The following is a 24,656-nucleotide window of genomic DNA, read 5'->3' on the forward strand; positions in this document are numbered from 1 at the left end:
ATATATCTCGCCTAGTTTCAAAATCCGCCAGATCCAGTTTTATAAGATTTTAAAATAAATACTGTATCTGAATGCCAATTGTGGGTTTTGTTGTTTCAAATATTTATATACTTTAAAAACCTGCTAAAAAATACTTAAAAAGAGCGTTGTATTTCAAGTTCCGCTATATTCATGAAACTTGCCTTCTGACCCACATTGGCCAATCAAAGAGCGGGGATAGTCAAAAAATTAAGATGACGTAATTATCGGTTTGCGTCTCGCGTTATTTTGAAATACTGAAAAAAAATCCAAAAAAATGGGTAAATTCTCTATTCCATAATATTTTATCTAAAGATAGACAAATGTTTGAAACATTAATGTTACCCGGAGAATTTTGCTTTTTTTTGTAAAGTTGACTTACATGGATCTGGCGGATTTTGAAATTAATAATAATATAATAAAACCCTTATCCGCACCCAAATGGTGCATAGGGCACTGCGTCATATAATGCAGTGTTATCATGATCGTTTTTACACATGAAGGAAAGGTGATCAGCCCTCCGCTTCAGGTACCAGTCCAGGGTAATATTGAATAAATATTACAGTGGAAAATCACTTATATTTATTTGAACCCCCGTGGGAATCGAACCCGGGACCTACAGAACGGTAGCCGAGCGTGCTGACCATTACACTACGGAGGCAGACAGTTGAAATTAGGCAACACATATATCCAATTTTTTTGAAAAGAAAGATTTAGATTGGAAACAGAATGTGTAAAAGAAGGTATGCACTTGTCAAAAATGTATGAAAAGATTTAGTGGTGTCTTATTTAGAAAATATGGCAAGACATAAGACAAGATGATAAGACAAATAAATGAGATTTGTGAAAATTCTTGATTAGATTCATTTAACCTATTTCATTGGTTTTAGGGATCAACCTCGTTCCTTTATTATTTACTACACGCATTCACTATCATTATTAAGATATATAAACTGAATATGCTGTAAATCCCTGTACATAATAGGCAAGGAGAATTTTCACATATCGCTCACTCCTTTCAAGAACGTCATAAATCAAAAATCGTCAATTTTCAGTTGTGCATGTTTTCGGAATGCCCAAAAAATTTTCTATATCCCGGCAAAAGAGGCATATTTTTAACTTAATATTTACCCGCTACAGGACAGAAAATTTTGTTTTTCCATTTTGAAAAAAAGGTATTGTTTAATTATTTTTTTAAATATATAAAATATTTTTCAAATGGAGAAAAAACCTTCAGGTTTTATCTAAAAAGATCTGTTGCACAGTAAAAAGTTCATCAAGTAGCTCGATATTTATTTTTAATACGTTGTATTTATTTTTAAACTTGAAAAACGTTCTCCTGAAAAATCAAGTTTTTTGATTTATGACGTTCTTGAAAGGAATGAGCGATATGTTGCTGCTGCTACTCAATTGAAAAAATAAAATAAAAACTAAATATTTTTCAAATGGAGAAAAAACCTACAGGATTTACGTAAAAAAATCTGTTGCACAGTAAAAAGTTAAATAAATAGCTTGATATTTCTTTTTAATACATTGTGTTATATTTTTAAACTTTAAAAAGATTCTCCAGAAAAAGCGATATATGACATGTATGGAATATTTATAGACAATATGAAGTAAAGAAATTCAAAGTAACATAGTCATTTTATGAGGGGAGAGAAATACAAAGTAATATATATTATATTACAAGGCAAAGTGGAAAGTAAACGCAGGGTACGAACAAGGCTTAAGACCTAGAGAGTGGTTCCACTGTAGTACTAAATCGTGGTTTAGAGCTGCAGATAAATTAAAAATTGCCATGATGTTTACCGACCTCCAACAGAGATCCAATAAGATTTTTTTTTAAATATATAAATAGAATTTGAACTCCAAAAATACGAATTTGAGACCTCAAAACTTATGAAATAAGCGAACAATTTTTTGCTATTTGTAAAATAAATATTATTTCGTCTTGTCGACATCTGATTTTTCTTGATAACTGATGACTCCTTTTTCCAACATGCTGGGCACTTCTACAGCTAGCCAAGGTCCTAACTAGAAATAAAAATATAAAATAAAATGTACATATTAAATATTAAAATATAGTTAACGTGCGTAGGTATAGTAACTGTGTTTCTATGTCTTATAACTATTACATAAACAGAATTATAATCATTTACGGTCCTCACTCTAAATTTTTTTAATTTTTCATTCAAACCCTTATCCGCACCCCAATGGTGCATAGGGCACTGCATTATATAAACACAGTGTTATCTTGATCGTTAACACACAAAGGAAAGGTGATCAGCCCTCCGCTTCAGGTACCAGTCCAGGGTAATAAATAAATATTAGAGTGAAAAAATCACTTTCATTTATTTGACCCCCCTGGGAATCGAACCCGGGACCTCCAGAACGGTAGCCGAGCAGACTGACCATTACACTACGGAGGCGGACATCTAAAATAGGACCTTTTTAATTACATTAAATAACATTAAATACGACAGTACAGTGAATACGCGCGGAGCGGGTTACTCATGAAACTATGCAATAAATTGAAGTATAATATTATCTGTGTTACGACATCTTAAGACTGTTGCAGAAACAGAATTATAATCATTGAAAGTCCTCCAATTTCACTCTAAAATAGGCACCTTTTTCTAATGTTAAATATTACAATACAGAGAAAACGCATAGCACAGGTTACTCGTGAAACCGTGCAAAAAATTAGAGTACAATATTATCAGTGTTTTATGACTATTTTTATAACTATTGTAGAAACAGAATAAAAATCATTTAAAGTCCTTCAATTTCACTCTAAAATAGGGATCTTTTTCTAACGTTAAATACTACAATATAGATAAAATACGTAGTACAAGTTACTTATAAAACTATGCAATAAATTAGAGTACAATATTATCTGTGTTCCTATGTCTTATAACTATTAAAGGAACAAAATTATAATCTAATAATATCAATATTTAAAACAATAGCTTTGTTTTAAAATCACTAATTGACTGGGACACATTGATCATTGTAAAGAATAAATTCCAGATTTATCATGTGCAGTGCCCTATGCGCCATTGTAAGTAGATAACGGTAAGGAGAATAAGAATTTTCAGCTTACCCCCAATGCCATAGCGTGGGCTATTCCGAACTTCGGGACATTTCGAGCCCATAACGGTTTGAAGTGGTCCGTGAGACAGATCTTGCCTCCTCGGTACATTTTAGCAGTTTTGCCGTCTAAACTCGGTAGAGCTATCTCCGGAGCTGTTGTCGGGTATGTTACAGGAATCTGAATCAAGAAAAACATCATACAGGAATGTTTGTTATGGACAGTGTTATTGCGAGTGTTTTTACCAAGAATTTTCAATAATGAATTACAAGAAATTATAGTAACTTGAAGAGTAAAAAAACTCACAAGAAGATATAGGGCGATTGTCCACTACCCGGAATTTGTCCGGTTTTGAAAAATGAAAGCGACTACGACAGTTTAGCGTAATGGAATTTAAGCGCAACGTGTTTACGCACCGATCAAGAGCACGGATCTGAAGAAAGATGGACAAAAGCAAAAGCCAATCATCGTTTTAAAACGCTAACTGACGTGCCAGACGGTAAAATTACACAGAATTACACGGAATTCATTGGTAGTGGACAAGCGCCCATGGGCTATAAAACTTATGAAATTAAAGCCTAAGTAGGGCCATGTTAAAAACTTCTATGTGAAGCTTAGTCTAAATTTGAATATCTAAATTTTATCCTTCAACCTTCCATAAACACAACTCTAAAATTTGGACTAAGCTCACTCAACTGCATACGGTGCAACTCACATACGGTGTTTAAAAATTATGCGGGATGCATCAAAACACGTGTCAGAATAGATATAAATAAATAGTGATATTTACCAATTAAAACATAAAAATGGAATGACAAAGTCACTGCTGAATCAATTTTTAGGTAATGGCTCTTTTATGAATGATGAAAAATGATATGTGAATGAAAAAGTGTCGATAATAAATAAACTTACATCAAATTCTATATCAAATTCATATCTCAGAAGGTCTTGGATGTACCAACATTTCCCAAACCATTTTGTTCCTGTTTTATCCGACTCCAACCTGAACCAATCGTTATCAGCTTCCTTGTTGTTCTGGACATACTGAAACAAATCAAATATGAAAATATTAAAATGTATACAGAGTCCGCCTCCATAGTGTAATGGCCAGCACGCTTGGCTACCATTCTGGAAGTCAAGCAGAAGAATATGCGACAAAACGATTTATGATAGATGTTCGAATAGTGAAATAAGGAAGGAATGAAAAACTGAGATAACCATTATCAATAAAATTAAGAAAGGTGTGTTGAGATGGTTTGGACATGTAGAACGAATGAGTGAGGAAAGAACGGTAAAACAAATTTATGAGGCGAATGTAATTGGAAAAAGGAGCGGAGGAAGACCGAGAAAAAAATGGCACGATTAGGTATGCCAAATACTTGAAAGTGGTCAAGTTAGGAGTCGTAATAATCGGCGGGTATGTATGAGGAGATACATGAACGTGGAAGAGGCAAAGAATGTTTGCAAAGACAGAGTGGTGAGGCGTTCTATTCTCTCTGCCTACCTCTGTTCCGTGTCTGTCTGCTGTGCTGGTCGGGGTTGCAAGCGTCTGTGTACCGGCCAACGTCGAGTCGGAATCGGATCTAGCTGACTAATTGAACTAAATACTAATACCCTTTCACTGCCTACTCCGGGGTACTTCTAGAAAATTTGGTGGCATTTTGATTGGCCGTGACAGGTATATTGAAAGCTTTTAAATGTAAATTCACAGTAAAATCGGGATACAATTTTATATTGTTCCACATTTTCAATAAATTTCGCAACTTAGTTTTTAAAAAAATGCTTAGCAAGAGCAGATCTGTCAGGAAGCCTAGATGCTTCTGTATCAGATCTGGGCATGCGGTGGGACAGCTTTCAATATATACCCCTGATGATTTATTAGTTTAGTTAGTTAACCGGATCCACGCGGCTCGCATAAGCGTATGTGTTTTAACAAGACATGTCCCATACGCGGCTGACATAAGCGTTTGTGTTTTCACTTTGCTCCAAGTTTCGAACCTCAGTTCAACTTGGAGGGATTTTTTCATGGTGTGGAACTTTGGATAAAATAATACGTCAATCCTCGGCCTTATGACATCTGTTGAAATATCTGACTAATAATTTGTAACATCACAAGGATAAATAAAACAACAGATCCCTGATTTTTCTTGCGGTCGGTAATTAGTCCGCGCCATAATCATGCCCTATATCTGTCTCACTCTCGACGCTACGCATCGCCAGTGGGTAAGAGTGACACACGATGCGTGCTTTGATTTATTTATGTTACGATCTAATTTGTTTATATTACGATATATTTCAAGAATAATGTGACACACGTGTATTATAGAGTACCAAAAAGGCACAATGAATCCCATTGAACGTTTTTGTTTAGGAAAATAAATCGTTTCATAACTAAATACATGATAAAAGTAATCATTTAAAAAACGGCGAAATACAGCCGCGCACGAGCGTCTATTAGGAACAAAGTTAACGCGTTTAAAAGGTTAAAGCAGTTTGCTCTATGTCCATCCGTACTCACTTTGATCAGCGCCTGATATTCCTCCTTTAGTCTGTTGACCCATAAGTCCTTATCGCGAGGTCCTGCTTTCGTTTTCAATAGCGGAATTCCGCTCAGAGACTTCCTAGTACTCTCGTCGACCATATTGATGCAGAACGGCGACGATTTCACAAGTTTGACAGGTAGTATTTTGACATTTGCGACTGACGTGTAACGTTTGTGTTGCTACACTAAAAAATGTTACACTATTAAAAAAATTATTTCAAGACTCATTTTACTCGTTTTATGGGGTAAGTTGTACATTCAACATCTCTATTCAGTCAAAAGCGCATAGGGTATTGTTCTATGTACTGTTAGGAATGTATGGCATACCCTAGTATTCGCCAAAATTTTAAAAAAATTTTCGTAAACTAATTCAAGAGTAGAGTTTCAATATTAGGTGTGGAGATTTTTGACTATTTTCGCCCAGTACCCAGAGGCGAGTAAATTATTTGTTTTTATTTTTTTACAAAAATGTTAATAAAATTATTATGTAACCACTCACCGAGATTTTTATGTCTATCGGTTTCGAGACGTACCCGTCTCTTCGTCAGGATAATTACTACAGTTGAGAATATTATCTGTTTGTCCGAAATTTTAAATCTTCTTAAGTTATTTACAATTTGATATGAAATTTTTATAAAACGTTGCATTCGTGCGTTTGCATTCATACGCGCGTTTTTATATACATACATTTTATGTACATACAGCTGTAGCTGATAAAAATATGCTTAAAAAAAACAACTCGTTAGACCGAAATGACAGCGCCATCTGTTGAACGTGCCGGTAACACACGCAATACTAAACATTCCTCGTGGTGGACAGCGTGCTTCTTGGCAGTACCTAGAATTATCAAATTTCTCACTTGCATTGTTGCTTCTTGGATTTTTTATATTTTCATTGCTTCACAAGCATTTTGAAATGAAACATGTCGCTCACTCCTTTCAAGAACGTCATAAATCAAAAATCGTCAATTTTCAGTTGTGCATGTTTTCGAAATGCCCAGAAAATGTACTATATCCCAGCAAAAGCGGCATATTTTTAACTTAATATTTACCCGCTACAGGGCAGAAAGTGTTGTTTTTGCATTTTGAAGAAAAGGTATTGTTTAATTATTTTTGTAAATATACTAAATATTTTTCAAATGGAGAAAAAACCTTCAGGTTTTACCTAAAAAGATCTGTTGCATAGTAAAAAGTTCGATAGGTGGATTGATATTTATTTTTGATATATTGTGTTATATTTTCATAATTTAAAAACGTTCTCCTGAGAAATCAAGTTTTTTGATTTATGACATTCTTGAAAGGAGTGAGCGATGTGTGCTTTCTATTTTTTTTTTACATCTAACCAGACTGAGCCACCGCAACGCGTGGCCAGGTAAAGGTAGTATTTAAAAATAAAAAAAATAAATGATATTTGTGTTAAATACATATTTATTTAGTTAAAATATTTTTTATAAATTGCACGGGAACATCTAAACTAAAAACATTAAATTAACTCTTTTTCATCTAAATATGTATATAATTATAACCTTAAATATATATCTATGTGTACCTACCTATAATAAAAATGACAGTGATGATTCAAGTACTAAAAGCTTATTTTTAACTGGTACAATATTTATACGAGATACTAATATAATACATATACAGCGATATTAACCTTTTCCTTTGTTATGGTTCTCACACTTTCAATAAGGATTCGACTATACATCTTGCCAACAGCACTCAATAGACTGATTGCTCTATAGTTCCCACATTCCACCCTAGAACCTTTACCCTTGTAGAGAGGCATTATAACTGCCCTTCTCCAATCCACCGGAGTATAACTCTCCTCCAGACAACGGTTAAAGAGCCTATGCAACTATGTGAGAACTATTTCGCCACCATTCTTGACGTATTCTGCGGCAAAATTGTCGAATCCTAGAGCCTTTCCATTTTTCAAGGACTTAGTGGCATTCTTAATGTTAGCGGGAAAAGAAGCAGAGGAAGACCGAGAAAAACATGGCACGATCAGGTATGCCAAATACTTGAAAGTGGTCAGGTTAGGAGTCGTAACAATCGGCGGGTATGTATGAGGAGATTCATGAACGTGGAAGAGGCGAAGAATGTTTGCAAGGACAGAGTGGTGTGGCACTCTATTCTCTCTGCCTACCCCTGCGGGGAAGCGGCGTGATGGTTAGTTAGTTAGTTAGTTTTTTTTAACCTTTTCCTTCTGGTGTTTAAAAAATGCGCGTCCCGGTGTTGGGTAGTCACTACACAATAAAAAGTTAGCGATTTTAAATTGGAAAAATGACATTCATAGCTAATCTCCTTAATTAATTATAAATGAAGTCAAATTATAATAATTTAGATTTATTTGCTGAAAATATTTTTAAAAAATCTGACAACTCTCACGAAACAAGCATAGGTCCGCTTTTGTCGGGAGCTGAAGAGCAACTGACCGCTAGCTGGAGAACATTGAGCTTTGAGCTCCTCACAGTGCATGTATGCAAGAGTGAGATGCGAATATAGTGTCGCGGTTCCCGCACACTCTTCGCGCGCTGTTTATATATATTATTCCTCTGATGTACCTGATAAATTCTGATTATTATTTTTTAAATGAATGCGTAAATATGTTATGGAGGAATACCTAAAATCTTAGCCTTGTATTTATTATATTTATAGAGATATTATGCTTATTAGAAGCAATGTTTTTTTTTTTTTTGTCCGCCTCCGTAGTGTAATGGTCAGCACGCTCGGCTACCGTTCTGGAGGTCCCGGGTTCGATTCCCAAGGGGGGTAAAATAAATATAAGTGATTTTTACACTGTAATATTTATTCAATATTACCATGGACTGGTACCTGAAGCGGAGGGCTGATCACCTTTCCTTCATGTGTAAACGATCAAGATAACACTGCGTTAATATGACACAGTGCCCTATGCACCATTGGGGTGCGGATAAGGGTTTTATTATCATTATTATTAGAAGCAATGTGTACTAGGTACACAACACCGGGAAGGGAAGGTTAAAAAGCTAGGTTTAAATGTATTCCAAATGTGATGATTTTTAAAAGCAAGCAAAATTAAATTCTAGCAATATCTGCTATGTTCTGGTAGAAAAAACAAACTGCGATCTGCCAAGAAAATCACAAAATACTTAGCAACGTCATAGGTAACTCGGCTATCAAAACACAGTAAAGGACAATTTTTTTGTAGTATGTTTTTTTTGCATTTTTGGACTGAGTAGATTCTACTTGCAAAAAAAACGTACCACAAAAAAAATGTCCCTTACTGTGTTTTAAAATTGGACAGCCGAACTGTAGACTCACTTTAGTACATAAACAAATGTGGAGGTCCTCACCAAAAAGTTGAATTTCCAATATTGCACAAAAAATCCTTTAAATGCAAATCCGTTCTGTTTACTGTGTTCTATCAAAATCTTAATTAAAGTTGCGACAAAACGTGACCAATCCTGTGTTAAACCAATAGGAAATCATTAAATCGCACCAAAATGTAACAATTTCACAAGCTAGATTACTTAAAATCATTTATAATGGAAATGTGACGTTTTGGTGATGAACTCCACAAATAATAACACTTGAAGAAATTCTAACCACTATCAGTTGAACCTTGAATTACAATTTTAGACGACTTTAAATAATGATTTCAATGTTTTAATTTTTCCGGGAGCACAAAAATTGATGTCCGACTTTCTCAGGGGAGTGGGTTTTTTTTTTACATGATTTTTTTTTAAATTAAATCAATGTATTATGAATATGGAAATTATGTTAAAATAATTTTAAAAAAAAACGCCTATTCGAAATATTTTTCAATTATGACAAAATTACACACAAATATCCACAGATGTCATTGCTATACAACATTACATTGTGGCAACCCACACATCTATGGCAACTCGAACCGAGTGAATAACCGAACACCCTACTGAGCCCGCAACGAGCGGAAACTGGCCCGTCACATTTCGTCACCGCCCGTCCTCCGATCGGCACGTATTTCAACTGTTCTCATATTAGAATCACGCGATTATTCTTAAGTATTTCTTGATTGTAATTTTATAGAACTGAATAAATTTGTGTTAAAAGTAATCCGCTTTCATCTTGCTTCCCTTCTGGTAAATTAAATTGGTATTCAACTAGAAACCATAACATCATACCAACTTACAGACGGACTTCGAAGTTCGTTAACATCGATACTCCTTCAAGAAAAATTCGCACCGACGTTCATTTACGTCCATACTCCCGGACAGGTTAAGTACAACAATGAATACAGCAAAAAATGGCAGGTGCCGTGGCTTAGTTGGGTAGACTGCAATACTGACCTGGCGGGTTCTATACCCGGCAATCGCGAAATAAATTGAACAAAGATTTATTTTCAATTGGTCCGGGTGTTTGTGATGTATTTTTCGCATTTAACTTCACTATTATTACTATCCTACCTACAGACAAGCCTCTAATAGAGGCTTTGCAGTTATTCCTTTAAAAAAAAAACTACTAAAATGGTATACATATATTTCTCTTCTTTTCCCTAGATTAATTCCTATAATTCAATAATACATTTTTAAATTCACAGTATGTACAGTCCGTCTCCATAGTTTAGTGGTAAGTGCATTTGGTTACTACAAAAGAAAGCCCTGGGTTCGACATCCAGGAGGGTAAAAATAAATGTAAGAGTTTTTCACCCTTAATTTTTTTTAATTATAATGTATAATATACTGTTTGTATAATTATTATATATCCAATGGTGCATAGGGCACTGTATCTTATAAACACAGTGTTATCTTGATCGTGATGAACACATGAAAGAGGTGATCAGCCCTCCGCTTCAGGTACCAGTCCAGGGAAAAATTGGAGTGGTATGGCGTTCTATTCTTTCTGCCTACCCCTACCTTCTATGATTAGTTAGTTCATTCATTCAAACCCTTATCCGCATCCCAATGGTGCATAGGGCACTGCATCATATAAAAGCAGTTGAACGTTAACACATGAAGGAAAGGTGATCAGCCCTCCGCTTCGGGTACTAATTCAGGGTAATACTGAATAAATATTACAGTGAAAAAATCACTTATATTTATTTGACCCCACCTGGGAATAGAACCCGGGACCTCCAGTACGGCAACCAAGCATGCTGACCGTTACGCTACGGAGGCTGAGAAACATTATATACAAGCAGTGTTATCTTGACCGGATTTTGGAATTTAGGATGTCAAGTGAAGAAGCTTAGGGTTACGGACATGATGCTATGAAGGAAATGAAGGAGGAAAAAAGAGTGCCAGCCAGCTAATCGTGCGACTCCATAGTGTAGTGGTTAGCATGTTGGCTACTGTGTCGGAAGTCCTGGGGTCAATTCACAGAAGGGTCAAGATAAATATGAGTAATTTTTCTACTCTAGTATTTATACTATATTACTGAACACTGGTATTTGAAGCGCAGAGCTGATCACTTTTGCTTTGTGTACTTAATATCTAGATAACACTGCTTCTATACAGCGTAGTGTCCTATGCCCCAGTGGGTAAATAAGGCTTAGAAGTAGGCATACAAATTTCGTACGGAGAAAAAATGTGTAGTCCGCTTACAAAATATACCGCTAATATTAAAATTTCTACACAATTATAGGTAACATTTATACAACAAATTAAATTATTAAAAACTAACAATATATTTGTACTTTATTTAATTTTTCACTAAAGAAAAATATACACAGTACAGTGTCAATTTGCTAGGCATCAGAATAACAAAAACTCGTTTCATAGTAAGATGATATTTTGTTACGGCGTATTATTTGTAGCAACATGAACTATGACCCCAAGCGCCTGCTAGGGGCAGGGCGGGTGTACGCAGGGAATGTTTACGTTATATCCCTTATGAGACTAATGCAGGGGATGCTGCACACACTTGTCATTGTACTGTCATGGTGACCTATTGAATAGACCGATTGCATCCTAATTACGAGTTATTATTACCTATACCCGAGCCCCGTAATAATATTATACATATAACTCACTCCTTTCAAGAATGTAATAAATCAAAAATTGTCAATTTTTACTTGTGCATGTTTTCGGAATGCCAAGAAAATGTACTTTATCCCGGCAAGAGGCATATTTTTAACTTAATATTTACCCGCTACAGGGCAGAAAGTGTTGTTTTTGCATTTTGAAGAAAAGGTATTGTTTAATTATTTTTTTAAAATATACTAACTATTTTTCAAATGGAGAAAAAACCTTAAGGTTTTGCCTAAAAAGATCTGTTGTACAGTAAAAAGTTAAATAAGTGGCTTGATATTTATTTGCATTTTGAGGAAAAGGTATTGTTTAATTATTTTTTGAAATATACTAAATATTTTCAAATGGAGAAAAAAACCTTTAAACAGGTTTTAACTAAAAAGATCTGTTGCACAGAAAAAAGTTCAATAAGTGGCTCGATATTTATATATAATACATTGTATTATATTTTTAAACTTTAAAAACATTCCTTGAAAAAATCAAGTTTTTTTATTTATGACGTTCTCGAAAGGAGTGAGCGATATGTATCCATGGACAGCTAGACACACCAATGAGTCCATTCGCCAGGAATTACACTTGGAAGGCTGGCCAATGCCTGTACACAACGGATTCTCCAGTTCTTTGGACACGTTGCGCGTGGCAATGAGGATAGCCTGGAACGACTGGTTGCGATCGGTAGCCTGGAGGGAAGAGAGGGAGAGGGAAATCCCCACATGATAGACCTATCAAGTTAAGGGAGCAGCAGGCACCTCGGTGGTTGGATATTATTACCTATTTTAGTTTATGTTTTGACATTTGAATATAGACAAAGAAGAATATGGAAGTCTGTGCATTTGCACGGCTTACAACGTTTTAGCCTTGGTTGAGTGATCACTTTACATACGTACGACATTCACCAATTCTACTCATGATTGACTCCTAATGAATACGAACTTAGGAGAAACCTAGATATATATTAATCTAACTCGTAACACAGTGTGCGTGAGTTTCCAAAAGCCATCTATGGTGGGATAAAGAGAGATTTTATCAACACAATAAGGACGGGAAAGGTATTTCGGTTGGGTCGATTTATGCTTAAAGACGGGAAGGGTATTTTTACCTTCTGCGCCGGCCTCATTTTAAAATCAGAAAAGAAGGAATTATTTTATGTTTTTATATGAATATTATGTACCAATCTTTGTTAAGGTCTTAACTATATGTGCACAATTATCAAGTCGCGTCGCCAGCGGTCCGCAAGCGTAAAAAACAAGAGACTCTTTCCGTTTAAATGTGAGGTTTTGAGAGTCTGCACACGCTCAAAGTGCTGTAAGCATATTTTACTAATCATTTATTAAAATTAAGCTTAATTATTATTTGGTGGGGATACTAGCTTTGAGATTCTACAAACGGTCCGTCGAATTCGTCCGCAGGCGTGTCGTAATCATCGTACGGTTCCTGCTTGACGGGGGTCTTGTGGGAGACCATGTGTCTCCTCATGCCGCGCCTCGAACGGCAAGAGTAGCTACAGACGTCGCACTGCAGCGGCTCCGCATCATGCTGTGCTACGTGCTGTCGCAGAATCGAGTGCAGTCCACATCGGAAGTCGCAGAACTTACAGGCGAGCGTCGTGGCGGCGTGGCCCTGGCGGTGGAGGGACAGCTTCTGCGGAAGCCGGCAGCGAAACGGGCACAAATCGCACGCATACGGCTTCTCTCCAGTGTGTATGTACTTGTGGCATTTGAGATCCTTCTTGTGGCGCGTCGAGAAGTCGCACACGTCGCAGGCGAATGGTTTTTCCGCTAGATGCGTGCGCTTATGTATGCGCAGGGTGTCGGGAGAACGTCCCGTGTATGGGCACATGTCACAGCTAAACGGACGCTCGCCAGTATGGATCAGAATATGCCGCCTCAGTTTGACTAGCAAGTTAGAAACGTAATCACACTCGCTGCACTTATATTTAAAAGTCCCGTCATGCCTTCGGAGATGGTCTTTCAGCTTGCTTGGCAGCATCGAAGAGAAACTGCATTTATCACAAGCGTATTTCTTATCTTTGATGTGGATGTAACTGTGCCGGCGTAGATTGCCACGAGACTTGGCTTTATACTCGCAGAGTTCACACGCAAAGGGCCGTTCGTCTATGTGCTGTAATTTGTGGTTTTTCAAACCAGACGCGGTTTTTGTCGCGTGCCCGCACTGATCGCAAGTATACAACTTGTCGGAAACGTGCGTGAATGTGTGCTCTATGATCTCGGCGGCGCTTTCGGCCACAAACTCGCAGTCCTCACATTTGAACGGCAGACCTTCGTCGTGCTGCTTCTTGTGCTGGTCGAGGTGAGTTCTTGTACGACAGGGGCATCCGCACTCCGCACAGGAGAGCTTCTTCTCCATGCTGTGATGCGTGAGATAGTGCGTCTTGAGGGAATGTGACCGCCTGCACTTGTATTCGCATATTTCACACGCGTACGGATGCTCCCCGGTGTGCGTCATCACGTGCAGCCTCAAATTGGCCGCTATCTTGCACGAATAATCGCAAAAACTGCAAACGAACGGCTTGACTTCTTTGTGTTTTGACTGGTGTTTTTCGAGCTTTATCGAGTCCTCGGTCTTGAAATCGCAGTAGAGACATTTATGAATCATTTCGGCTTCATGTACATCCATATGGGAATTGAATTCCTCTTCGTCTTTCGCTAAAAACTTGCATTTTTTGCATCTAAGAGAGAGCGTGTTGTCGTGCGTGAGCTTGTGTTTTCTTAGTAGCTTCATTCTGCGGCAGGCATAATCGCAGAGATCGCATTTGAACGGTTTGATTTCAAGATGGATGATGGAGTGTTGTTTCAACTGGTTCGAATCTCTGCAGCGATAAGGACACTGCGGACACGCAAAGGGTTTCTCGCCGGTATGCAGAAGCATGTGGTTCTTGAGTCGGGTTTGCCTGCTGCAGACATAAGAGCAGACCGTGCACGCGAAGGGTTTTTCCCCGGTGTGGACAATCATGTGCTTTTTAAGAACTACCATTTCCCGACAAGCAAAGGCGCATATCTCGCAAACGAACGGCCTCTCCCCGGAGTGCTTCCTCTTGTGTATCTTGAGGCTGGCCATCGTGCGACAAGTGTACTCGCATTCATTGCACGCGATGGGTTTCTCCCCCGTATGAACAAGCTCGTGCTTTTTGAGGTATTTCGCCTCCCTGCAGGAGAAATCGCAGCCTTGGAATCCGCAAGCGTATGGCTTATCCCCCGAGTGTATAAGACGGTGTTGCCGCAAAGACGAGGCGCATCGGCTCGAAAAGCTGCACGTATCGCAAACGTGCGTCTTTCCCTCCGTGTGGCCCTGCTTGTGTTTCTTCAGAGAGCGCTCGGAACTCAGAACGCAGGAACAGACTTCGCAAACAAACGGCTTGTACTCGGATTCCAGATGCGTCAGCTTGTGCGAAGTCAAGTAACGTTGAGCTTTGGTTTTGAAATCGCATTCGTCGCATTCGAAGGTTTTATCCGTCAAGTGGATGACTTGGTGCCGCTTGAGGAAGGACAGCATTTTGAACTTGAGATGGCACTGGTCGCACTCGTGCTGCTTGGAGTTCTTTTCCCTTTTGGTGCGCTTCAGCCCTTTTTTAACAGAGTAAGTCTCGTCGCTTTCGTCATCCGAGTTCATCTCTCTCTTTCTGCCGCGCTTTCTCGGTCTAACATCAACTTCAATAGGAACAACGGGGAATCCTTGACAACCATCACTAGCACCGTAATCTGGCTCATTTTTCACGATGCTTAAATCCAATGCGTAGCTGTTTTCATTTTTAACCGAGCACAAATCAGGTTGCTCTACATCTCTCAGGCTGAGATCTACAGCCGCATCTTCTTCGGACTCTTCGTAAGGCTCTCGTTTTATCGGACGGTCAGTATCTGGCGAGTCCTCGAGGTAGTCACTTTCTCTAAAGACATCCGAAGGTTGGTAAGAGTCTTCGGCGCCTTCGTCGTCATCGTCGTCTGTCTCCTGCGTGTCTCGGGGTTCCTCCTTGATGATGGGAGGGCAGGAAATTTGAGAGTGTTCCGAATCACCTTTATCACCGTCTATTTCATCGTATGACTTGGGTTCTAATTTGATGTGATCGAGATGCTTGAAATCAAAATTTTGGACACCCTGAAAAAATAAAATTAAAAATAATAAATAAAATGAAACGCAGTGCAATATTTACTATAGATAGGACAGTAAAGAGATTACTATTAACTTTTTTTTTTGTAATTTACATTATTTTTAATTATTTTAAACTCATTTTAAATTCATCGATTCTGACATACTTTTTACCCTATTCTTCTTCATATTCCTTTATCAACCCTCATCCGCACCCCAATGGTGCATAGGGCACTGGATCAAATAAACGCAATGTTATCTAGATTGTTAACACTTGAAGGAAAGGTGATCAGCCCTCCGCTACAGGTACCAGTCCATGGTAGTATTGAATAAATATTGAAGTTTAAAAAATTACTTGTATTTATTTGGCCCCCCCTGTGGGAATTAAACCCGGGACCTCCAGAACGGTAGCCGAGCGTGCTGACCATTACACTACGGAGGCGGACAAATTTTTGCTATTCAAATTATCTAAATTTATTATTATTATCATTTTTGGTTTGTGAATACAAAAATCTCAAAAATATAGATCATTTACAGCATGTGTGGACGGGACGCGTTTGATAAACTGACCTTAACGATTATTTACTGTTCTTTAGTAGAATCCATATTAAGATATGGAAGTCTTGGGGACATTCGACAAAAACAAATTTAAAAATGGTTCAAAATCTGCAGTATTCCATAATCAAAAAAATTGTGCCCAGTCATATATATATATATAATTAAAGGGACAATCCAATCTTGATATATAAACATTTAAAATTACTGCCGGTACGTGGAATATTGTGGATGAGTATCATCGTTGAACAACAAACTAGATAAAAATATTGAAATCTTCTAGTACACAACCATGATACACGATTTACCCACGACGAAGGTTTGATAGTCCCAAGAATTAACAATAAATATGGGAGTCAAACACTGCAATACATCGTTCCGAACATTTTTAATTTGTTGCCGACGGATGTTACATGTCGAAATAAAATATGAAACAAAGGCAAATAAAGGAATGGGTAAATGATCAAAAGTTAATTTTGTGAAAATTGTAAAATGTTTATATTCTTAACCGGATCCAGGCGGCTCGCATAACCGTATGTGTTTTAATAAAACATGCCCCATACGCGGCTGACATAAGCGTATGTGTTTTTACTTTGCTCCAAGTTTCGAGCCTCAGGGATTTTTTAATGGTGTGGAACTTTGGATAAAATAATACGTCAATCCTTGGCCTTATGACATCCGTTGAAATATCTGACTAATAATTTGTAACATCACAAGGATAAATAAAAGAACAGATCCCTGATTTTTCTTGCTGTCGGTAATTAGTCCGCGCCATAATCATGCCCTATATCTGTCTCACTCTCGACGCTGCGCATCGCCAATGGGTAAGAGTGACACACGATGCGCGCTTTGATTTATTTATGTTACGATCTTATTTGTTTATATTACGATATATTTCAAGAATAATGTGACACGAGTGTATTATAGAGTACCAAAAAGGCACAATGAATCCCATTGAACGTTTTTGTTTAGGAAAATAAATCATTTCTTAACTAAATACATGATAAAAGTAATCATTTTAAAAACGGTGAAATACCACTTTGTATGGGCGTCTCTCAGGAACAAAGTTGACGCGGTTAAAAGGTTAATTTTTCTCTCTTTTTTGTGTGTATATTATTAGGTTAAAATCGTTACAAACAATAAAAAATATTATTCAAAAAGAACTCCACCGACAAGACACACAAGGTGACTTGGTGGGTCTCCGCAAAAAAAATAATTATGTTTAAAATTGTTATTTAAATAAATGTATAAAAAAAATACATACCTCATTTATATGACGTGAGTCGTTTGAGTTTTCTTCGTTGTCAGTTCCCGGGTCAAAAATGTCACCCATATTAAGAGTTGGGCACCAGTCAATATCGTTTACGTCATTCACATCACTAGGTTTACCTGAAATTTAAAAAAAGTCATTTCAAAACATAGTTGCGTGAGTGGAAAATTAATAAAATAATCTTCGTCAAACTCTTATCCACACCTGGTGGTGCATAGGGCACTGCATCATATAAACACAGTGTTATCTTGATCGTTAGCACAAAAAGGAAAGGTGATTAGCCTTCCGCTTCAGGTACCAGTCCAGGGTAATATAGAATAAATATTTGGGGTGAAAAAAATCACTTATATTTAATATAATAATACATATTACAAACAATTTGTTATTTTCACAAAACTAGACGTTTTTCCGCGGCACACCGACTAATCACCACACACGCTGCTGAAGAATATATTTATATTAAGGTAGAGACTGACCGGAGCATTTTGTCGTAACATAACGTCGCAACATCGTTCGCGGCGAGCATCCAAAACTATGGATGGAGCGCTCGGCTCGTTGTACTGACTGCCTGAATGCTTGCATCGTAACGTGTTACCTTACGACCAAATGCTCCGGTCAGTCTTCACCTTTAGAGGCTTGTCTGCAGGTAGGATAGTAAGGATAGAGAAGGTAAATGTAAATAATACATCACCAATACCCAGACCAAATGAAAATAAATCATTCTTGAATTTATTTTACAATTAAATATAAATCGAACAAGTGACACCAGCTTTGCAGTTGAGCGTCTGCCCAACTACGCCACGGTGCCTGCCATTATAAACAACATGTTGAATGTGTCCAAATACTTGTTTAAAAATCTGAATACCCAGACCAAAATCACCAATCACCAATACCCAGACCAAATGAAAATAAATCTTTCTTGTATTTATTTTGTAATTAAATATAAATTGAACCCGGGACACCAGCTTTGCAGTTGAGCGTCTGCCCAACTACGCCACGGCGCCTGCCATTATAAACAACATGTTGAATGTGTCCAAATACTTGTTTAAAAATCTGGGTTTTTCCACCAAACACTACGAAAATTTTAGTATAATGTTATCAGTCGCATGTCTACCTTGGCTTATTCAAACTGCTGGCAAAATAAAACTATTATTAAGACTTTTGTGCTTATATTTAAAATAAAACAATAATAAAGAATGCCACTACGAATTGAAAATCTAAATTACTGTCTAAACCGCAATATCGATGTTCATTTTACCGATTTTTTAACCCGCGATATTTAGATACTAGTCTTTTTGCGTCAATGATATATACAAAACAAATGATAAAAATCAACTAAATACTTGGTATATTAGATGAATTGATAAAAAACTAACCATTTACGAAGTGTTTGGAGCAAATAATTTCATTGCTAATGTCCTCTTCGGATATGTTTCTTAGATTCAAAACAGCAATCCATTTATTTCTTCTTCGCGACGCGACGGGCCCTTCGTCCTCTTTGTCGGTCGAAACTGTTGGAAATGGGAAAAAAGGATATCTGTTATGAACACGTTCACTATCACATCCCAACACGACACAGTAATTGGACATTATTCTCGTTTATTCGAGGTTTATTTTGGAAATCGTAATGCAAAACACAGCCATGACAGATCGCCCAGAATTTTGACAGGTATCACTAGGGACGCCATTAATGAAAATCACCGAAATATTCGATTATTCCATTCGACTGAATGATTGTTAAGTTATATTTTATTTTATTTCAATCATCTTTTGCATGCAATGGAAGCGTTTTAAAGTGTTTTTATCACGAATTTGCACTCAGAATTTAAACTGCTTTTGAATTTAAATTTGCTACTTCGAACTTACAAATACAACACCTAACATTTAGAGATAGAAAAATTACAATTATATAGTGTTTTCCATATATATAGTTTTGACCAGCGATCGGGTTTTATCGTTACTGACATCATCATGATAATGTCGGCAAGGACGAAATTCGTTCAATAATCAAAGACAATATATGTTAAAAAATAACAATAAACTTGTTATTTTACCTTATAAAATGTAGTTCCACCAAGAAATTTGTCAGTACAAAACTTAAATTTAATTTAAAGATATGTTAAAAAATGTAAAGTTGGTGCCAAAGAAGAAACATGAAAAGTGGTGTTGTATAAGCCTTAGTTTTATTTAAGTCACGTTAAACGTTAGGTTTTAAAAAAATAAATAAAACAGAAAAACTCTCATTTATACTTTTCATTTTCGACAAGACATGGAATAGGAGAAGACCATATATTATGTTCGGAAGTTTGGTAAATAATATAATGTGTCCAAACAACTAAAAGTGGAAAACAGAAATAATAAAATTAAGAATACATTTACAAACTAAAAAGAAGCGCTTTAAAAAATTACCTTTTTTTTATTATATTTTAAAACAAAAACAAACAAAAAATCCTCTAAAATATTAGTAACAGATCATTCGAATATTTTGATTCGACTATAGTTTTTTTTTCCTTATAGATTGCAAACCTCGTAATACACGTGATTTTCCAATAATGGGAACGTTTAATAAATAATATTAAATTCAATATATCTGGATTAAAAGCATAAGCATAAAAATAAAAAGAATATCTCGAATTTCGATAATAGATTTCTCAATGCCATCACTACGGATTAAATTGTTTTTTTTTTTAACTTTTCTATAATATAAAACTCAAACCAATATAGTCCTAAAATACGAATATTCATATCGAAAAATACAAATAATTGCATAACATATATTTCTACTTCATAAATGTTTTAAATACACTAATATCACCTTTAAGACCAAACATTTTCATATTGTCAAGAAAAAAATGGCATTCGTTGGTATAAGTAGGTGCTTGTTGCATATCCACTCTCAATGGAACGCCAATTTTAGGAAACAATAAATAAATAAATAAAATCTAAATTAATATCCTATGTAAACTCACAAGTCCTTCTCCATAGTGAAGTGGTTAACGCGTTAGGCTACATGCTGGAGGTCCCGGGTTCGATTCCCAAGAGAGCCAAAATATATATCAGTGATTTTTCAGTCTAATACTTATTTAATATGACCCTGGACTGATACCTGATTCAGAAGACTGATCACCTTTCCTTCGTGTATTTAACGATCAAGATAACACTGTTTCTATACGATGCAGTGCCCTATGCATCATTGGGTGTGTATACGGATTAGAAACTCACAAGTCAAATCAAAGTATTTAAATCATATTTCTAGTGGACTTCTTTTCAGCATAAAATCATTGAATAGTCCTTTAGCGATTGTTTTTACTAAAATTTTCACTCATTGCACAAAAAGTAAATCCACTGACAAGTATTTATTTATTAAACAAAACATATTACATACATAAGTCATAAATACATATAATATTCCCGATGAGTAAGTTCTATTTCTCATTTTGGGACATGGGATTAAGGTTAACAAGACTGGAACACAAATAATAAAGTAACAAAAAAGATTTTTTTTAAATAACCAAAACTAATACATGGAAAAATATAAAAACAATAAACAGGTATAATAATTAGGTATAAGAAGCTAATTTAAAAGAAATAAATGTGAAAAACACAAGCATATTTAAAATATACAAATGAGTAGGTATAGGCTATAAAACTTAGAAAGCTAAATCCTAAGTAGTACCATGATAAATAGTATTGCATAAGCCGTAGCTAGATTCCAGAGTTACTTGGACATTAGGTACTAAAAAAACACTAAAAATATTTCTAATTGTTGACGGGAATAGGGAAGGATGCAAAGAGAACAAAGATTAACTTTTAATTGAGTTTATTTAATAACAATATACGTGTTTTTCTAATCGACCGACCACTGTCGTAGATCCTCTTATTCGCTCTGCGCCGCTCTCTTGCGCACCTCTGCTTGCTTACATTCGACGCCCACAGATGGCGCCATACAATTTTTTTCATTGCTTAAATCTAACACCCCCCTCAATGAAAAATCCCTACAAAAAACAACAATAAACACTCGCATACTACTAAACATCGCTCAATCTCTGCACTCTCCGACTAGATTTTCAAAAATTATATCCGAGTCACGGCATGTTGCTACTTCATTACAGTCACTCATCTTGAATTTTTCCAGTACTTTTTCTAAATTTAATTACGGCTTACTCTAATTCCCAGATAATAATTCACCTTACCCAAGTCTTTAATCTCGAATTTGCTCTTCAATTCGTTCTTAATTTTAACAACGTGTTTCACATCATTTCCTGCTATAAGAATATCGTCAATATACACTAGTAAGTAAGTTTTAACCTCACATTTCGTGTATATGTACAAACAATAATTGTTTTTAGAACGCACAAACATCTGTTCTAGTAATACAGAATTTAACTCCTCATACCAATATTTTGGTGACTTTTTTAGACCGTATAAGGATTTGTTTAATTTTACAATTTGTTTGTCAGGATTTTCCGGTTGTTCTGGTAACCACATGAAAACTTCTTCTTCTATTTTACCGTACAAAAATGCGCCTTTTACATCCAACTGTTGTACCTCTAGTTTGAACTTATTTGCCACACACATAAAAATTCTAAAAGTCTCTAATCTCGCAACCGGTGCATAAATTTCGCCCAACTCATCACTATTCTGCATAAAACCTCGCGCCACAATACGCGCTTTAAATTGTTTCTCGCCTTCACTATTTGTCTTAATTTTAAAAACCCACTTTGAATCAATCGCGCACTTATCACTTGGAAGTTTATTTAAAACAGTCCACACGTTATTTTTCTTTATTGTTGCAAGTTCCTCTTCCATTGCTGCCTTCCAGTGCGTTGCATTGACTCCGTCGATGGCTTCTTGAAATGTTGTTGGTTCGATGTCAAATCTCTCGGATGTGAAGTAGGTCACATAATCGCGTAGCCAACTGGGTTGCTGTCTTCGTCTTTTGTTGACTTCTGCTCCTTCCGTTTGTCCTTGCTCCTTGTCTTCATTGTCTTCATCATCAGTAATGTTGTCAACAGTTGTTTCTTCTTCTTCTGCAATGTCACCTGCGTCGATTGTTGCTCGAATCTCTTGAAGTTTTGGTTCTTCCTCATTGCTCTCGTTGAATATCACGTCTCTAGCGAGGATCACGCTATTAGTTGAAGGACAAAATATCCTGTACCCCTTTGTATTCTCGTCATATCCCACAAATATTCCTTTTGTGCTTTTCTCATCCCACTTTAATCTCTTTTCCTTGGGGATGTGGACGTATGCATCGATGCCAAAAATTTGAAAATGATCGAGTTTAAAACTCTTTTGAAACCATAACTCGAAAGGTGTTACTCCTTTCTGTGTACTTGGGCCTGTTCGATTTATTACATAGACGCTTGCATTTACCGCCTCTGCCCACAAAATCTTCGGTAATTTTCTAGCACTTAGCAGTGTTCTTGCAGCTTCAACTATCGTTCTCATTTCTCTTTCCGCTTTTCCATTTTGTTCAGGCGTATACGGTACTGTCTTTTCGTGCTTAATCCCATATTTATTAAGCAATGTTCTCACTTCAGTGTTAATAAATTCTAATCCGTTATCTGACCTCAAGGTATTAATTTCATTTCCACATTCGAATTTTGCTCTCTTAATAAAGTGATCAATGTTTTCTTTAACTTCGTATTTGTTTTTCAAAAAATATACCTTGCGAAACCTTGAGTAGTCATCCTTCATGAGAAGAAAATATCTTGAACCGCCTACCGAAAATTCTTCCATCGGACCGCATACATCGGCGTGGATCAATTCTCCCGTACGCAATGTTTTACTTATACTGTTGTTAAAAGGCAATTTGTGCTGCTTACCTTGTATGCAGGCTTCGCAAAAGAAGTTCGGATCATTTTCATACGATACATTATTTACATTCAACACTTCTTTTACATGCTTAATGTTCTGGTGCCCCAACTTTTCGTGCCATTCTTTCAACGTTGCGGTAGCGAAATTTGCATATGATGAGATGTATCGAAATTGTAATTTATATAGTTTTTCTTCTCTGATTGCTACCGTCGCCACACGTTTTCCTTGCATTATTTTGCATTCATACTTATTGGATTCGAACGTGAATCCTTTATCTAGAACAGCGCCCAGTGAAAATAGATTTACCTTTAGTCGAGGTACATATAACACGTTATCGATTTCTGTCTTAATCCAGTATTTTCCGTTGAATGCCTCCAATTCTACTTTTCCAATTCCCTCAATCTCTAAGCTTGTTCCATCACCAACTTTTACGCTTCTTGAACTGCCTAAGCTGTCAAGTCTTTTGAATGCTTCTCTCGTGTTACACATGTGCTCACTTGCACCGCTGTCTAAATACCAGTTTGTTTCCCGCTGCGTCGCTACAAATGCCTCGGGCACATTGATAAATGCATTTGTTTCTTTGGTCTCCTCCGGCTGTCTGGGTTCTGAATTTTGTTTATTCAACCTTATTCTACAGTATCTTATTTGATGCCCTGGAATACCACAGTAGTGACACCTTTGTACCCCGTTCCCTGCAGGTCTTGCACCTCCTCCGCCTCTAAATTTACACTCACTCTTAAAGTGTCCGAAATTTCCACAACTAAAACATTTTATTTTGCTTTTTGCCGCAAACGCAACTATGTCTGCACGTTTTTCCCCTTTACTACCTTGCATGCTTGCAATATTTCTGTCCTCTTCTATTAATAATCTGGATGTTAGTGCATCTAGCTCCTGCGATTCCTTAGGCACCGAGTCCCATGCTGATACGAAGTGTCTAAATTTCTCGGGTAGTGACATTAAAATTTTAGTTATAATCATGCTTTCTGCAACTGGTTCTCCAGCCTGTTCTAAGTTGTTGGTAATCGTATTTAAATTTGTAATAAAATCTACCATCTTGTCCGTCTCATGAAATTTAAAATTATAAAATTTTTGTTGCAGTAGATGGAGACTCAGCTCCGACTTTCTTTCGAACACGACCTGCAATTTCCTCCACATTTCTTTGGCTGTGTCACATGTTATAATGTGAGCCATGCTGGATTCATCCATCCTATCGACAATGATGCCCTGCGCCTTATTGTCGCACGTTTGCCATTCCTTCGCCTTC

General features: G+C 36.6%; 2 protein-coding genes across 2 annotated transcripts; both read right to left on the bottom strand.

Moving 5' to 3' along the window:
* Positions 1 to 1,130: 1,130 nt before the first annotated feature.
* Ufc1 (Ubiquitin-fold modifier conjugating enzyme 1) lies at positions 1,131 to 5,811 on the bottom strand. The gene is made up of 4 exons (XM_088261431.1): positions 5,628 to 5,811; positions 4,022 to 4,153; positions 3,122 to 3,289; positions 1,131 to 2,052 (listed from the first exon to the last, which is right to left on the bottom strand). Exons 1-4 carry the CDS (start codon positions 5,748 to 5,750, stop codon positions 1,960 to 1,962), a joined length of 516 nt encoding a protein of 171 aa, XP_088117557.1. The 5' UTR covers positions 5,751 to 5,811; the 3' UTR covers positions 1,131 to 1,959.
* A 6,151-nt stretch (positions 5,812 to 11,962) lies between these two features.
* LOC148308620 (uncharacterized) lies at positions 11,963 to 19,640 on the bottom strand. Its single transcript, XM_088261429.1, has 3 exons — positions 18,952 to 19,640; positions 17,570 to 17,694; positions 11,963 to 15,759 (listed from the first exon to the last, which is right to left on the bottom strand). Exons 1-3 carry the CDS (start codon positions 19,163 to 19,165, stop codon positions 13,012 to 13,014), a joined length of 3,087 nt encoding a protein of 1,028 aa, XP_088117555.1. The 5' UTR covers positions 19,166 to 19,640; the 3' UTR covers positions 11,963 to 13,011.
* Positions 19,641 to 24,656: the final 5,016 nt, after the last annotated feature.

This window comes from Brachycentrus maculatus, unplaced genomic scaffold, assembly GCF_059751285.1.
Source record: "Brachycentrus maculatus isolate JH-2025_06_01 unplaced genomic scaffold, ASM5975128v1 h1tg000155l, whole genome shotgun sequence".
Classification (NCBI taxonomy): Eukaryota; Metazoa; Arthropoda; class Insecta; order Trichoptera; family Brachycentridae; genus Brachycentrus; species Brachycentrus maculatus.